The 16412-nt window shown below is 36.6% G+C and overlaps 1 protein-coding gene across 1 annotated transcript in view; it reads left to right on the top strand.

The window, feature by feature from the left end:
- Nucleotides 1–16050, top strand: part of LOC107729067 (teashirt homolog 2-like) — a 63697-nt gene extending 47647 nt beyond the window's left edge. Inside the window, exon 2 of the mRNA XM_016539416.1 lies at nucleotides 12197–16050. Coding sequence (XP_016394902.1) covers nucleotides 12197–15225 — 3029 coding nt within the window. The 3' untranslated portion in view covers nucleotides 15226–16050. The remainder of the gene's footprint in view (nucleotides 1–12196) is intronic.
- Nucleotides 16051–16412: the final 362 nt, after the last annotated feature.

Here is a 16412-nt window from a genome sequence, read left to right as displayed (position 1 = left end):
TCGTGCACACGATTTATAAATCGAGAGAACGAATTAGTAAATTGTGCGCACGATTTAGAAAATCGAGGGAATGATTTAGCAAATCGAGAGAACAAATTAGCAAAACGAGGGAACAAAATAGTAATCGTGTGCACGTTTTAGTACATCGAGGGAACGAATTAGTAAATCGTGCACACAATTTATTTATTTTTTTCTTGCATGTCATGTATAAAGTCAATGGGGTTCAATGTTGTTTCAATAGCCCATAAGATCAATTAATATAGCATTTTTGGTGATATTTTTGGAACATCAATGTGATTAATTACAAACAAAATGTAAAATGAAACATGTGTTGAAAAAAAGCCCTCAAATGAATTGTATGAAATTTTCACAAATTAATATATATATATATATATATATATATATATAAATTTTATTTTTTTATTTTTTTATTCATAACCCTATTTATTGGACATTTGGATCCCCCAACATTTCTCAAAATATCTTCTTTTGTGTTTTCCAGTAGAAAGTATGTCATACAAGTTTGGAATGACAGAGTAAAATTATGACAGAATAAGAGGACAGCAATTAAAATCATTATTCAATGAAAATCTTGTCCTCCAATGTAGCTCTCAGCTTTAGATACGTTGCATCATGTGTGACGTCACTCAGACGAAACATGTGGACCATCTGATGACACCATATTTTATTTATTCTATTCAGAAACTATTGTATAGGATCATCAGATTTTGAATATGATGCATAAGTTGTATGGACTTTTTTATTATTATACTTTATAGTGCTTTTCTGACACATTAACTTGCATTATATGGAAAATGTATGGTTTGGATATAACATGAGGATGAGCAAATGAAAACATTATCTTTTTCTTTCTCATCCAAAGTTTGAGATCTATTCAACTTTACCCTTCATGAGAAGTGTGTGTGATTTAAATCTCTTGGCATTATACGAAACCTTCAACAGTTTTTGGAGGCGTATTCAGATCTTAATTTTAGCGTCGGCTCGTTAAAAACAGTCTATAGATGTCAAAGGTCTCACACGGAGTCAAAAGGAGAGGGCTTGCTTTGTCTTCAACGATGTTCGGTCACAAAAAACAGGTCGCGATCATCACTTCTTTAAGTATTTGCATGTTCTCGAACTCGAAAAATCAATTAGAACCTCTGAATCCCATTACAATGTAAACTCTCTAAATAGACAGAGGAAATAGATAAAAAGAGGAGTTATGTGTTCTCTGATCCAATACCCCACTTCTTTGTCTTTGTAATCATTGGTACATTCAGTCCTTTTTATATATGTCAGACAAGGTGACTGTGACAAAGGCCACATGAGGGCTTTGTTCATATGAAGTACAGAGAACGGGGGAACGTGTCCCAGTGGATCTGTTTCCACCAGTACGTCCCTTCTACTTTCATTTAGGACAGTGGCAAGCGCTTCAATGGCGTTTCTCAGCAGCTGTTTGAGAGGAAGTGAGGTGTCCCATGCTCTCACCCACCCCTCATTGTGTCCTGTGACATTTCTTAATGTCATGACTTTGTTCTGTGTTTCAGGATATTTGGAATGTCTTATTAGCGTTATGCATACATTAAGATTTAAAGAGAAAGTTCACCCAAAAAAGAAAATTCTGTCAAGTTGTTCCAAGCCTGTATGAATTTCTTTCTTCTGTTGAGCACAAAATAAGACATTTTAAAGAATGTTGGTAACCAAACAGTTGTTGGTCCCCATTGACTTCCATAGTATTTTTTTTTTCCATACTATGGAACTCAATGGGGACCAACAACAGTTGCATGTCTTTTAGTGTGCGATATAAGCAAGAAGCCACAGAAAATGAGTTCAACTGTGGCTTAGCGGTTAATGCATGTGCGATGTGGACGTGAGAGTTTGAATCTAGTTTGTGATACTTTGAGCCGTGGTGCGTATTCAGACTAACGTTTGAATTCAGTTTTGGATCCGGTTCATTTCCTGACATTTATGATGTCATTTCCTGTCCTATCTTATGTTCCCTGTAAATAAAAGTGACAAAAAGCAAAAAAAGGGGTTGAAACAAACTGAGTTGAAGTTGGTTAGCAGTTTTATTTTAGTATTATTCAGATACAATTATAGATTTTATTAATATTTTTAATTAGTGTTTTTAATGTAATTTTACTTAAAGTTTTAGTAATTTTGTTTTTGTCATTTTAGTAGTATATTTAATTTGTGTGTGTGTGTGTGTGTGTGTGTGTGTATATATATTATTTTCAGTTTTAGTTTATTTACTTTAGTTTTCAGTATTTAGCTCAAATTTAGTTTTAGTTCACTCATATGGGTGATGCAGTTTCAAATATGACTTGTGAACTTTTCTGATATTTTCCTGCATTCTCTTAAAATCTCTCTCCTGTCCCATTTGTGTCTTTGCCTTTAATAAATTAAGTGGCAAACACTTAACAAAATGTATTTCAGTCTTTGCATTCTGATTTATTATTGACTGAACATAAGAGTGTAACATTTAGATGACAGGCCTTTTAAAAGTGCAGCCCACTCTCTCTCTCTCTCTCTCCACCGTGCAAACATTCCTGACTGACATTCAATCACGCCTGAAATATATAAATATAATTAATACATTTGCATATAATGAAATTTAGATTTGACAATTTTTTAATTGACAGCTCTATTTATTGAATTATATTGTGTTCAGCATATAATAAGTTACTCATGATAATTTTTTGCATTTTTTATTATTTTTTATTTATTTTAATATCAAATAAATAAAAATAGTTTTAATTTCAATTTAGCTCCTCAGGTAAAAATCTTGCGTTTTAAGGGTATTTGGGAATTTTTACTGAAAAAAAGTAAAATATACTGATTACTCAGGTTGGATTTTTGTGCTTTTTAGAATTGACAGTAGAATTTTGAGGTCGTAGTGGAGGAGGAGTCCCAGTCTTTAGCCCCTCCCACTGCTCACTCTCTATCTACCATCATTAGCAGATTCTAAAAAGCCTGACTTCCATCAGCGTCCGGTTCATGGTTGAGGGCACAGCATGATCTGGTTCACCGTGAGCAGAGAGGGAACAGGAGCTAGTGTGCTGCTGCAGAAGCAGAGTTTCTGTGTTTGAGGTAGAGCCGTCTCAGAGGAGCACTTTGTTTTTCCAGCGAGAAGATCACCAATGTTTGTCAGTTTGTGGACCACAAATGTTTATGGCACAAATGGTTAAGGATCAGTTTATAACAGATGAGGCCTTAGTGACCATAAAGTGCTTTTGTAAACATTACTTTTAATTATTATAAACGGAATCTTTGATCTTTGAACAATGTTCTCTTGGATTTTACTTTAATTTACCCAAACATGTTCTTTCAAAGAATGTCTTTTGATATACAGTATCAAACACAGCTGCTCCAAAAGCTTCGAATCAAGCCCACAATTGCTGCAACTTTCCATGCCAGAATTGAGACTCCTGTATTTGATTATATTATACCATTAAATATTTAATGTGTGGGTATATGAAAGCAAGGCATTTATCTGCATGAATTGCTCCTGTTTAGTCAAGGAAGTAATGTGCTTTAAGTAACATCTCTGTCATGCATACAAAAATGAACGCTGATCTCTCCGCCGCCTGGTTTCCAGCCAGAGCCAATGTGTCTCAGCACGAAAACAACACATAATACTTTACTGCAATGCTTTAATATCTATTTTATTGATGTGTCACTAATAGTATAGACTTAATTGCATTCAAATGTAAATTATACTGTAATATCTAGTTTTAAAATGAGAATATTAAACTGCATTAAAATGTAAATGAGACCAGTAACATAGGCAGAGGGGAATAAAATCTAAATTAATATTTAATAATATTTTGTCATAAACATTAAATAAGTATATTTACACTTTTTTTCAGATCTAGTGGATTTTTCACACACATTGTCTTGATAATCACAGGTCTGTGTTGTTATTTTAAGTATTTGATCGATCTTTATAATCTGTTTCAGAGGCCAGACTGTTGATGATGAACATGTTTTTGTGCTTGATATGGATCTGGTATTTCTCACTTCTGGTCAGTGTAAATGTAGACGCGGAGAATGTTCACACTCTGAGTGCCTGCGGCGATACACTGGGAAAAGATTTAATTGGGCCTGTTAAGTATTAATTGACGTCACATCAGCAGAGCCGCGCTTTGAACTGATTTACTAAATAGCCAAACATCCAATGGCATGCTAATTATGGATTGTAATTAAGTTAAAAATGTTGAAAAAAATTATATATATATATATATATATATACTTATTTAATAATATTTTATTATAAAAATCAGATATTATTTTACTTTTTTTTCTTCTCTGCCTACGTTACTGGTGTCATTTACATTTTAATATAGTTTAATCTTCTCATTTTAATTAAAAGTAAGGCATTTATCTGCAGGAATGATATATTATTAGAAGTGTAGAGGAAAATGTATTGAAAATAAAATAAAAGCATTTCTAGTAGCAGTGTTGTTATTGTTAATTAAAACTTTAATTTAATTAAAACAATAAATTAATTAATTAAAACAGTTAATTAAAACAATAAAATTTGTTAATTGAAGTGAAGCTGAGCTAAAATAAAATATAAATATTCGATGAAAAACTTACAAAAATGACAAATAGAAATTTTGCCGTGGTAGCTAACAGAAATAAAATACGATTTGAAGTATTAAAATGACTACAACTAAAACTGAAAGAAAAATAAAGTTAAACAAATATTTAAACAATGACAAACGCACTTAATAAAATTGACTAAAGCTTAACAAAATGTTCTTCAACTAAAACTGAAATCAAATTAAATAAATGCTAAACAGAAATGACAAAAAATGACAAAAGTGCTAAAAATGTACTAAAGCTTAACAAAATGTATTAAGATACAAATATATTATATAAAATATTAATAAATTATATAATTGTATAAAAAATAAATAGTATAATTGTATGAAAAATACTAAAATGACACTGTCTAGTAGAAAAAAAACCTATTCTGTTAACGTTGGCATTCCTTGCAGGCGTTGATTGCGCGGTCTGAACAGTTACAGCACGCTGCTTTTGCATCTACCATATTTCCTGTGCTACACTGCAGACGTGTTGGGAGAGGCAGGCGCTGGTAAATGAGAATGTCTTGCTGTTGCATGCGATTTATCAAAGTCTCCGCGCGCCGCAGCTTCGCACACCACAAGACTCTTGAACTCTATTTAGGGCACAGTTAGGTAAACCCACAGTGATCCTGGCTGTCATAGCTTATGACAAAAATCAATAGCCAAACCAGTGTGTCCAACAAAGGCCTGCCTGTGCAGCAGCGACTGCAGTGGAGATTACAGCGCTCGCATGACCTGCTTCGTTAGCGCGCGTGCGTGCGTGTGTGTGTGTGAAGGCTTTTTATGTGGGACACGAAAATCTTGCCTTTTCTCTCTCTCTCTCTCTCGCTCTCCCATTCCGCCTCTCTCTTTTTTAAAGCGTGGCATAAATCCGGGAGATGAAAATGTCATGGAGCAGGTTCATTTTGCAAAGAGGTTTTGATTGCCATGCGCGTGTAATTGATTGTTTCAAGGACAGGGGGAAATCTAGAAATGTCATAACAGCCTCAGCTTAGGTCTCTCCTGCTGCTAGACAATCAATGAGAAGTAAAAAGAGCTATCGATCGGCGCGCGGCAAAAACTGTAGCCTGAGACGGCAAGGAGATCCGTGGCGAAAGTGGCACAGACCGCCAGACCTGTCAACAGCGGCTCAGAATTAGACGGTCTCCTGCGACGCTAGCGTTACCTTTCGCATATTCGCGGAGGGCCGGAGATGTTGCAGCTGTTCGCCCTCCTGAACTGATCGATGATAGAAATGTTACCGCTACGGGGCTAAATGTTTGACGACGCGCTGATAGAAATATTAGCATTAGGGCAGTTCGGCGCACGTGGAAAACGAGAGAGCGACGGGAAAAGTTCTTGCCTGAGTGTTACGTTGGTTCCTTGAACTAATGCAAATCACACCCCTGACTGAATGCTGACTGACAGATTTACCCCCAACAGAACCTCACACGTCTCAAAGGGGATGATTAGCCCGCCGCAGTGGCACGCTAAAAGGACACGTCCACCAAGAAACCCCGCACGCCTCGTAGACCACGTTTTTAAGTGTTATTATTATTCCTCTTCCCTCTGTATTAGTGGAGTTTCTCAGTCATTTGTGTGAACGCTGTCTAATTCTGTTGCTGCACATGATCCGGAGCTGTGCTTTGTTTTTAGGAGTGGTGACTGACATGGTATAAGAATTATTGTTTATTGTGTTCATGTCTATTTTAGCATCTACATTATTTGACTTGAATCTACCATTTGTGGCATGAGTTTGATTGGACACACAGCTTCACAACATCAACATCAAAATATTAGCAAAACGATTTATTTAGCTATGCTATGATTATTAAATGATATAAGTTTTCATTTAAGTTGAACTATTTGTTACATGTATCATATTATTATACTCGATAAGCCATAACACAATGTAAACATCAGTAATTAGAAGAGATGAATAAAAAACAAATTAACATTTTATATACATTTTTTAATAAACAAACAATGTGTGGCATGACCTCACATTAAAATAAATAAAAATAAGCAAAACTATTTATTTTGCTATGCTATTAATTTTAATTGTATTGTATATTTTCTGTTTATAATTTTAAATATGTATTACATTTATTATGTCATTATAGTTGATCAGCTACAATACAATGTAAATGAGTAATCAGTAATTGGAAGAGAGGAATAAAAAATGAATTAATATTTATTAGTAATTTTTAAATCAAAGAACTATAGTTTAAATTCTTGAAATGTATTATACATTTTTCATTGATTAATTTATTATACGTGATAAGCTGTAATACAATGTTAATTACATCAATAATTGGAAGAGGAATAACAAAATAAATTAATAATTAATTTTAATATTTTTAATAACAAAATCTGTTATTTGTGAAACCACAACATCAAAATATGAGCAAAACTTTAAATAAATGTATTTAATTAAATGCAACTATTTGTTAAATGTATTATATTATTATACTTGATAAGCTATAATACTATATAAATGAGTAATCAGTAATTGTAAGAGATAAATACTATTAAATTAATATTTAATATTAATATTTTGTATTAAAAAATATAGAATTTGTGGCTTGAGTTGCCGTGATTGGACACACGGCCTCAGAACATCAACTTCAAAATGTAAGCAAAACTATTTATTCTGGTACGCTATAGCTACAAATTATTAAATGTTTCATTTAATTAATTTGCTAAAAATACAATGTAAATAACATCAGTAATTGGACAAGAAGAATAAATAATTAGTTCATATTTAATATGAATATTTTTAAGTAAAAATATAATAAAGTATACACTTTCTAAATTAAAGTCAAATAAATAAATCAGTATTTATTTATATACATTTTTTATAATATTCTAAAATATCTTTTTAATAAATGGCTAGCGGAAGAATTTATACATGATTTGATAATCAGAGTTTGTCTTTTTATTTCAATTATATAAGATTCATGCTTTAATCTCTTTTTATAATACATTTCAGTTCGACTTCCTGATACTGATATCTGTCAAAAAGCCAAAAAATGAAAAATAAATAAACCTAAGCTTAATATATTCCAAATGAAATGTGCAAAAGTTATATCTTACTTGTGTCATTTCTATTGTTCTGTATAAAGGCTGCTTCAATCAAAAGTTGAACAGAGAAGTCTGATGGATCCTCATTTTGAAGCGCTGTATTAAATTATACACGCATTTCTCAATGCTTTTTTCGTAATGCTCACGTTTTTCACTTCTTTTTTAATATCGCACTCTTTCAACTGTCTTTCTTAAACTCGTATAACTTCATTTTAGGTGCATGAAATTTCAAGACAGCACTTTTTTTTCACGAGTACATTAAAACGATGGTGCCAGAGGAAATGATACAGATTACACTCACTTTGATCCATCGAAGTGCAAAATCAGTAACTCATTACAGTTTTTGTAGGTTTAGAATACGGTTCATCAAAACGTCTGACACCATTGTGCAAAAAAAGCTGGAAATACATCACTGTCTCTTTTACAATTAAAAAACGGTTTTGTTCCAGCCTTTGATCACACTTACAGTAATAAGAACTGACTCTTAAGAAAAAAACATGATAATACCACTACTGTATATATGAATCAGATGTGAAAAGTGCATTTAATGCTAGCGTTTCTCTTCGCCCTTCTGCAGCCATTTGGCTGGGACTCAGACAGCTCTTTGAAATCCAGCTGCTGCTGTGTTATGCCAGGAGTCTTTCCCAATGGATTAATGTTATAAACACTTAGTGGCTGATTTATGATGGACACCTTCGCTTTTTTGACCTCTGAATATCCCTGTCTGAAGATATACATTTGTTGTGACACAGATTGGAGGGTTTACAGAAGTTTATGACATGCTAAATCTCTGCACAGGCGTGCCAGTGCCTTATTTTGTAAGCCTAGCTGGACCGACGGCTGTTTTCATTGCTCTGATACAGCGCAGAGAGCCCCAACGATGGTGCGCGGGTCTGCGACGAACGAGCCTGGCTTCTTTGAGAGGTTAAATGAATGAGGTGCCATGCATGCGCGATTACGAAAGGCATTAATGTATGCACTGCTTAGACCAAATCAAAATAATGCATATTGAATATTACTGAAATTAATACAAATAGCCGACCTCGGAGATCAAATTATGCTTTGGTTGTTCTATTGGCTCAGACATCAATAACAGAAGAGGGGGTTGGGATTGGCCTGCTAGTGTGGCTGAGTCCTAGTAGTGGATTATGGGAAAGGCTGGTGTATCTCATGTCTGTGGGAGTGGTGTCCTTGTGTTTGATCTTGTACTCCGAAATCCTGCCGCTTGGCAGGGATCACACGCTGGCTAACACAAGTGCCCCATTACAAATGGGTAAGGAAGGGAAATGTAACCATTCATGAAGGGATTTTGGAGAGATCTGGGCCTGGAAGGTTAACATGTGCCTGTGGTTGTATTAATGTGTATTTCAGATGCTTAGAGGATGAAGAAATTGGAGCCCAGGGAACAGTGACTTCAATAATGCCACCCACATCAGTTCATGAAATGAAGAAAAGATTTTTCTAAAAAAAAGTTTTTTAAGTAAATAATTTAATTGTTTTATCAGGCAAATAATGTTGCATTGTTGCATTTCAAGCTAAATTAATATATTTCAATACTGAAGAAATTCATTTTATTCAGCAAAGACGCATTAAATTGATCAAAAGTGACAGCAAAGGCATTCTAATGTTACAAAAGATTTCTATTTCAAATAAATGCTGTTCTTTAGAACTTTCTATTCAACAAAGAATCCTGAACAATCACATGTATTATAATTTACCCAAAAATATTTAGTAGAACAACTTTTTTTCAACACTGATAATATTTTTTTTTTTTTCTTGAGCAGCAGATCAGCATATTAGAATGATTTCTGAAGGATCGTGTGACACTGAAGACTGGAGTAATGATGCTGAAAATTCAGCTTTGCATCACAAAATAAATTACATTTTAAAATATATTCATATAAAAAAACAGTTATTTTAAATTGTAATAATATTTCAAATTAGTACTGTTTTTATTGCATTTTTGATCAAATAAATACAAGTCTTTCAAAAACATCTTACCATCTTACCAGCCACAAACTTTGGAATGTGTATGTTTGAATGTAAATATGCCTTCAGTGATACAGAGTTGACTGTTTTACAGAATTTAATGCTGGTGTGTCTAGAAATATCCATATAACAATTATACATGTATAAGTTTAGTATACAAACTCACATATAATAGGGACACAAATGGTACCGGTTTTCCACCCTCACTTCTAAAACAGCTAAAATTAATTGAGATACAAAATGAATTTGTTTAATAGGTAACATTGTCTTAGTGAGGTGAATGTATGCATAGCAATTGAGTGTCAAAATAAAATGAATATGTCAAAATACTGTAAATTTAACAAATATTTGGTTTAGATTGGCTTGAAGTCTGAGAACATGGTTGCCAGGCTGAGTGGATCCCGCGGCATGTCCAAGTAATGAAACCTGCATTAAACCATTTTAATTGCTCTGAATGAGACGCTCCTCAGACCTGTCCTGATTTTTTATTAGGTTAAAGAGTATTACTTGTTCACTAAAATGCAGTGTGGTGGACTAATGCATTTTTCATGTAGCCGTCTATCTTTCATCCGCAGTCCAAATAGCAGTCGATTGATTTCTCCAGGTGTACGGTGTCATGGTAACTTTGCTTGTTTAGACTGTAACTATCGTAAAAATCTTATAAACACAGAGATATGCAGAAACATGCCAGTCACTGAAAAAAAAAAAAATAAATCACATAATTTTTAACAAAACCATAACTTAACTATTTCGTCGCAAAAGCACAAGGATTGTGCAATAGTGCAAAGGAAGGTTAATTTCAGTCTCCATATTTTACATTTTTTGATCCCACACATCCTGTAAATAATCTAAAGCTCAGCTAAAACTGCTGTCCATCATGACGCCAGTCGACTGGTTGAGTGATTACAAACCTTTGCGACACCATCCACACAATCTCACTCCTTTTATGTCAAAACTATATATACACATCGCAATACATAAAACATGATGCTCCTCTTGGAAACTGCTAGTGCATGAGCACATTCTGGGATGCAATCATCCGTCGTAGTCAGTCATTTTCAAGAAATCTTCATTGCGGAAGATCAAGGTCGTGGCACGTTGGGAAGCTTTTGTACGGACACAGCGGGCCCCTAGTTCGAGGGACCCCATTCTTTGGGTTTGTTTGGAGAGGCTAATTCCCAGCTCCATTTTTATCCATTTGCTGACATCGGTTCACCTCCAGGCTTACTCCTGAGGCACCTTTGAAATATTGATAAAAAGTCTTATTTTCAGAATCCAAACGCACAGGACATAGCGAGGGCTACACAGCGTAGCACTTTTAGTCCTCATATTTGAGAGTTGCTCTCATTGAGCATCTCCAGCTCAGAAAAATATTAACCACATGAAAGGCAAGTGCCTGGCCCGGGCTGTTAGGTCCTATGTATATTTAACTGAGCACATCTGTGTGTAATAGCACTTGAAATTCAAAGTGTTATCCAAATATGTGTTCATAAAATATAGATGATCTTGATTTTTCTTAACCGCAGCGATTGATGTAATTGATGGCCTTGGATATATTTTATTAAGTGAATAATACAGTACAGTTTAAGAAATTATGAAAGATTTAGGAAATGATTTTGAGTCTAGTCAATAGTGCTTAATTTGTAGCCAGCAAATATGTAGGAGGGATCAGAAGGATGCCAGGTTGCATTTAACTAGGTTAACTGCATTTATGCGGTCTCATGATGTTTTTGCCTCATTCTGAATGAGAATGATTGACAGTAAATAAGAACTTTCCAGACATTGTGAACCCACTTTTTAACCATTTAATCTTTAAAAGTGAAATATATCTTCAGATCAAGTTTATCGCATGCAGAGCTTGTTAACAGATTTTACATTAGGTTTTGAGATGTGCAGGAATCAACTAGGCTCCTATCAAATAGTTTTACAACTAGACTATTGCGATGATGCTTATCACCTAGAGAAAATCACCTTTTACTCTGCACTCATACGGTAGGTGTAAACAGATGAAACCTTCGGAAAACTAAGTCCGTGACTTGTGAATCACACATGCTGCCAAATTGCCCACTATTACCAGAAGATTACAGGCACACAAGCATCTGTGAGAAGGGATTACAATGCTCCACTTGAAGAAGGATGACAGTACTACACAACGATTTCTAATAATAAATGACATCAACTTCATTTTTGTATTCTCCTGTTTTTCTTTTAAAAGATCTGATGCTCATACATATATTGTATAAATGGTTAAAAGACATTCAAATTTGTTTTATTTGTACAGCTATAACTAGGGTTGTTGGTTTAATGCATTTATATCTAATTATTAAAAAAGCAATGAAAAATAATGCTTATGTAACTAGAAAGCACAAACTGAAGTACATGTATCTAAAGCATTTGAATTATCTGCATTTGAGGTCTTTTCTCATGAAATATTGATGTATGTGAATATTTGTGATTAATTTAATTAATCACTGTATCGTGTACTTAATTTGATTACATTTCATTTGACAGCCCTTATTATAACACTATTCTCTGTTTTTTTCTGTTTTCAGCATACGAGCCAGATGATGATGGTGGTGTCCAAGAGTCAATCACAGGGGAGGAGGGCGAAAATGAAATGCAGGCCGAGGAGGAGAATTCTGAGAGGCCCACTTCCAAGGACAAAGAAGACAAAGACATAGACAACAAAAGCAGATACAGCTTCCAGAACTCTCCGGTCAGTGTCCTCTCCAACCAGGAGGTTGAGCTGGAATCCCGTCTGAGCGATGGCAGTGACAGACTGTCTGACTTTAAGACCTCACCACCAGGAAGTCAGAAGGACACAGAGAGCCAGGGCTCAAAACTGAAAGATGACATGCACAGTAGCCTGGAGAAAATGAGGGCTGCTTATGCCAACTTCCTTTCAGACTCATACTGGTCAAAGATTGGACTAGATTTGAAGGTTGCTAACACTGGCAGCAAAGCAAACTGTGACAGCACCAACGGGAGCACCAAGAGCATGTTTGACTGGCACCAGGACGCACTTTCAAAAACCCTGCAGCAAACGCTGTCCCCGAAACCTGTGTCAAAGCCTAATCTATTCAGCTCCGTCCACCTGTACAGGCAAAGTAGCAAAGCGTGCGGTGCGGTCTTTACGGGCGCCAGCCGGTTCCGCTGCAAAGACTGCAGTGCGGCATATGACACCCTGGTGGAGTTGACGGTACACATGAACAAGAGTGGCCACTACCAGGATGACAACCACAAAAGACCAAACATCGCGTCCACTTCATCATCCAAGAACCGAAAGAGGAACCTTCAACACATGGAAGGCAAAGAAGATGCACAAAAGGTGCTGAAGTGCATGTTCTGTGGCCACTCTTTCGATTCTCTACAAGATCTAAGCGTCCACATGATCAAAACGAAGCATTACCAGAAAGTGCCTTTGAAAGAACCTATTCCAGTAATCACTCCCAAATTAGTCCCGCCAGCAAAGAAACGTGCATTTGAAGCCATAAGGCCTTGTTCACCCGACTCCACCACAGGGGCTTCAGGTTACAGTGAGGCACAAAGGTTGTCTGGCCTCGCCAATGCTCCCAACAGCCGCTATGGCTATCAGAATGGTGCTAGTTACACATGGCAGTTTGAGACATGCAAATCTCAGATCCTGAAGTGCATGGAGTGTGGAAGCTCTCACGATACGCTCCAGCAGCTCACCACTCACATGATGGTTACCGGCCACTTCATTAAAGTGACAAATTCGGCCTCCAAGAAAGGCAAACAACTAACCCTCGATCCTCTAGCAATAGAGAAAATGCAGACACTTGCTGAACCAGCAGTGAACGAACTTGAAGGAGAAAAGACTTCTCCAAAGAGCACAGCATCTGGTGACTCTGAGAGGGCTACTCCAAGGGACATGTCACCAGACAAAGCTGAAAAGAATGGAGAGAAGGACAACAAACAAGATGAGGAGGACCGGAAGTCCACTGACGCCAATTTCAAGTATCCCTACTTGCGAGAAGAAGACCTTGAGCAGGGGTCCAGTGGAGGCGGTGACATTCTCAAGTCTTTAGCAAACACGGTGGCTTCGGCAATCAATAAAGCTCAAACAGGGACCCCCAGCTGGAGCGCTTACCCCAGCATTCATGCGGCCTATCAGCTATCAGGGGTGATCAAGACGGCCTCCTTTTCCTCTTCTCCTCCCATCCAGCTCAAGCAGAATCTCAACCACAAGCACAGAGCCATCGCACCCAAGGCGAAGTTCTATCAGGGACTTCGGGGACTTGAAAGTTTCCAGGGACATCACAATTCGGACATCAAAAAGGAGAGGGGTGGCGCATCTGACGGCAAAGAGAGCCAGAGCTGCAGGTTTGATCTGGTGGAGAATGATGACAGTGATTGTCAAGATGATTCCTCCTCCTCTTCAAAGCTGGATGCAGACTGTGTAAGTGAAGAGAATGACACAATCAAAGGGAAGTTGAGCCCAGCTTTCTCTGACAGAGGGAACCCATCACCTAGCCCCCCTGCCAGCAACGGGCACAGCAGTTCTTCAGAGCTTGTCAGCGACTCCCAGGAAGTCCTTAGCATAAACCCTCTAAGCGCACTACAGTCTGTCTTGAACAATCATTTGGGTAAAGCAAACAAGCCCAGGCCCGAAAGCATCCTCTCCCGTCGCACACAATCCTTCTTTTCAGAACTGAATAGAGGTTTAGAGAAACCAATTTCGGCACTGTCAGCATCTGCTGCCCTCAGGCCCAGCAATAGCTTCATGTACACAAATGACGACCAACCAATAGACTTGACAAAACACAAACACAACAAAAGAAAGTCTTCCCTCTTATTGCAGTCCTCCACTCCAGTGCCCCAGAAACATGCCCTCTCTGACATTGCCGACATGGTGAAGGTTCTTCCAAAAGCCACAACCCCAAAGCCCTCAATCCCAGCGAGAGTGCCTGTCATGAAGCTGGAGACTGACCTGCAACGATTCGAAGATGTCTCCTGTGAAATGTACTCGGTTCACAAGCGTAAAGGCAGACAGTCCAACTGGAACCCCCAACATCTGCTCATCCTTCAAGCCCAGTTCACCTCCTGCCTTTTTCAGACTTCTGAGGGCAAGTATCTCCTCTCAGACCTCGGGCCTCAGGAGAGGATGCACATCTCCAAGTTCACTGGGCTTTCCATGACCACCATCAGCCACTGGCTCGCCAATGTCAAGTACCAGCTTAGGAAAACAGGAGGGACCAAGTTTTTGAAGAACATGGACACTGGCCATCCGGTCTTCTACTGCAATGACTGTGCATCGCAATTCAGAACACCCTCTGAGTTTATATCCCACCTGGAGAACCACCTGGGTTTCCAAATCAAGGACATGAACAAACTACCCATAGAACATCCAACTAAAGTAACAGAGCCCAAACGTTCAAAGGCGCTCAATGTCCGGCCGACAGATTCACAGATCACAGAAGAGGAATCTGACTCAAAGTTCAAATGCAAGCTTTGCAGTCGGACATTTGCCAGCAATCACGCGGTCAAACTTCACTTGAGTAAAACTCACAGTAAATCCCCCGAGAATCATTCACAGTTTGTGGAAATGGACAAAGAGTAGCTTTGTTGATTTTTACTACTTGTAGTTATCTTGTTGGTAAATAACTGTAATTGTTCTGCTTTTATAAAACACGGGTCAAATTGTCTTCTTTTTTTTTCTTCCTTTTTTCCCATAATATTTCAAGTAGCATTACATAGAATGCTTAAAGTTCAACTTCAGAATCAACATTTCATCATATTAGACTAAATGGACACTGGCTGGGCTAGAATAAAGTGTACTGTTAGAAAATAAATAATCATAAAAAGATTAAGAATACATTGACGTAAGTCTTTGCACCCTGTTCAAATGCACCACCAGTAATGAAATGTATTACTGCTTGAGACATAAATGCTGATGTTTGCATGCAATAGCTCTGGCTATGACTACTATTTATTTGTATGATATGGCAAGTTTTAACTGTATTACGTTTAACAACAAATTGATCGATGCATTAACTGTAATTTGCAGATCTGATCATGCACTTGTGTGCACACACAGGTGCTCAGACAGGTAGCCAGACACACATTAAAAACATTTACTGAAATGTACAGTATATTTGCTCTGTAAAATGTTTGTGTCACAACGATAGAACAGAAAAGCACTTTAATAAAAGTTTAATCATGTTTAGGTGCAGATTCAGTGTGTGGGCTTACAGATTTGGACAGGTTTGACACGAGGAAGTCTCACATTAATGTATATTTAGCATTGCAGAAAAAAGTGTCTCACCGGAAAATGCTTAAGTGAGACAAAAGAGCACTGCACCTTTTATACCAATACAAATAAAGCATTAACATTTTCTAACTGTCTACAAGTCTTCACTTCAAATCCATTCTTATTGACTGGAACAAAGCAGAATCATTTTTTTGAAATATTTTTTCAGTATTCTGTTCTTTCTTTCTAGAAAAAATGTTTTTATTATATTTACCATGTAGGTAGTTTTTTTTTTTTTTTTTTAAGAACTGAACACAATAAATCCAGGTAGCTTTCTACTAAATGTTGAAATGTTCTCAGGAATTTTTTTTAATAAATCAGGGCAGGTTGTCACGTGTTTTAAATGTTACATTTTTTAAATGTAATTTTTGAGATAAAAATTACATTTTTGCTCTTTCATGATTTTTTTCCCATAGTTTTAGTGTTAATAAAAGGCTGTTTAATGTCAGACTGCACCCCACACAACAAAAGGTGTTCAGAATGAACTGTATCTTTTT

Source organism: Sinocyclocheilus rhinocerous, unplaced genomic scaffold (genome assembly GCF_001515625.1).
Source record: "Sinocyclocheilus rhinocerous isolate Xijiao unplaced genomic scaffold, SAMN03320098_v1.1 scaffold758, whole genome shotgun sequence".
Taxonomy (NCBI): Eukaryota; Metazoa; Chordata; class Actinopteri; order Cypriniformes; family Cyprinidae; genus Sinocyclocheilus; species Sinocyclocheilus rhinocerous.
This window is presented reverse-complemented; position numbering and strand designations above follow the sequence as displayed.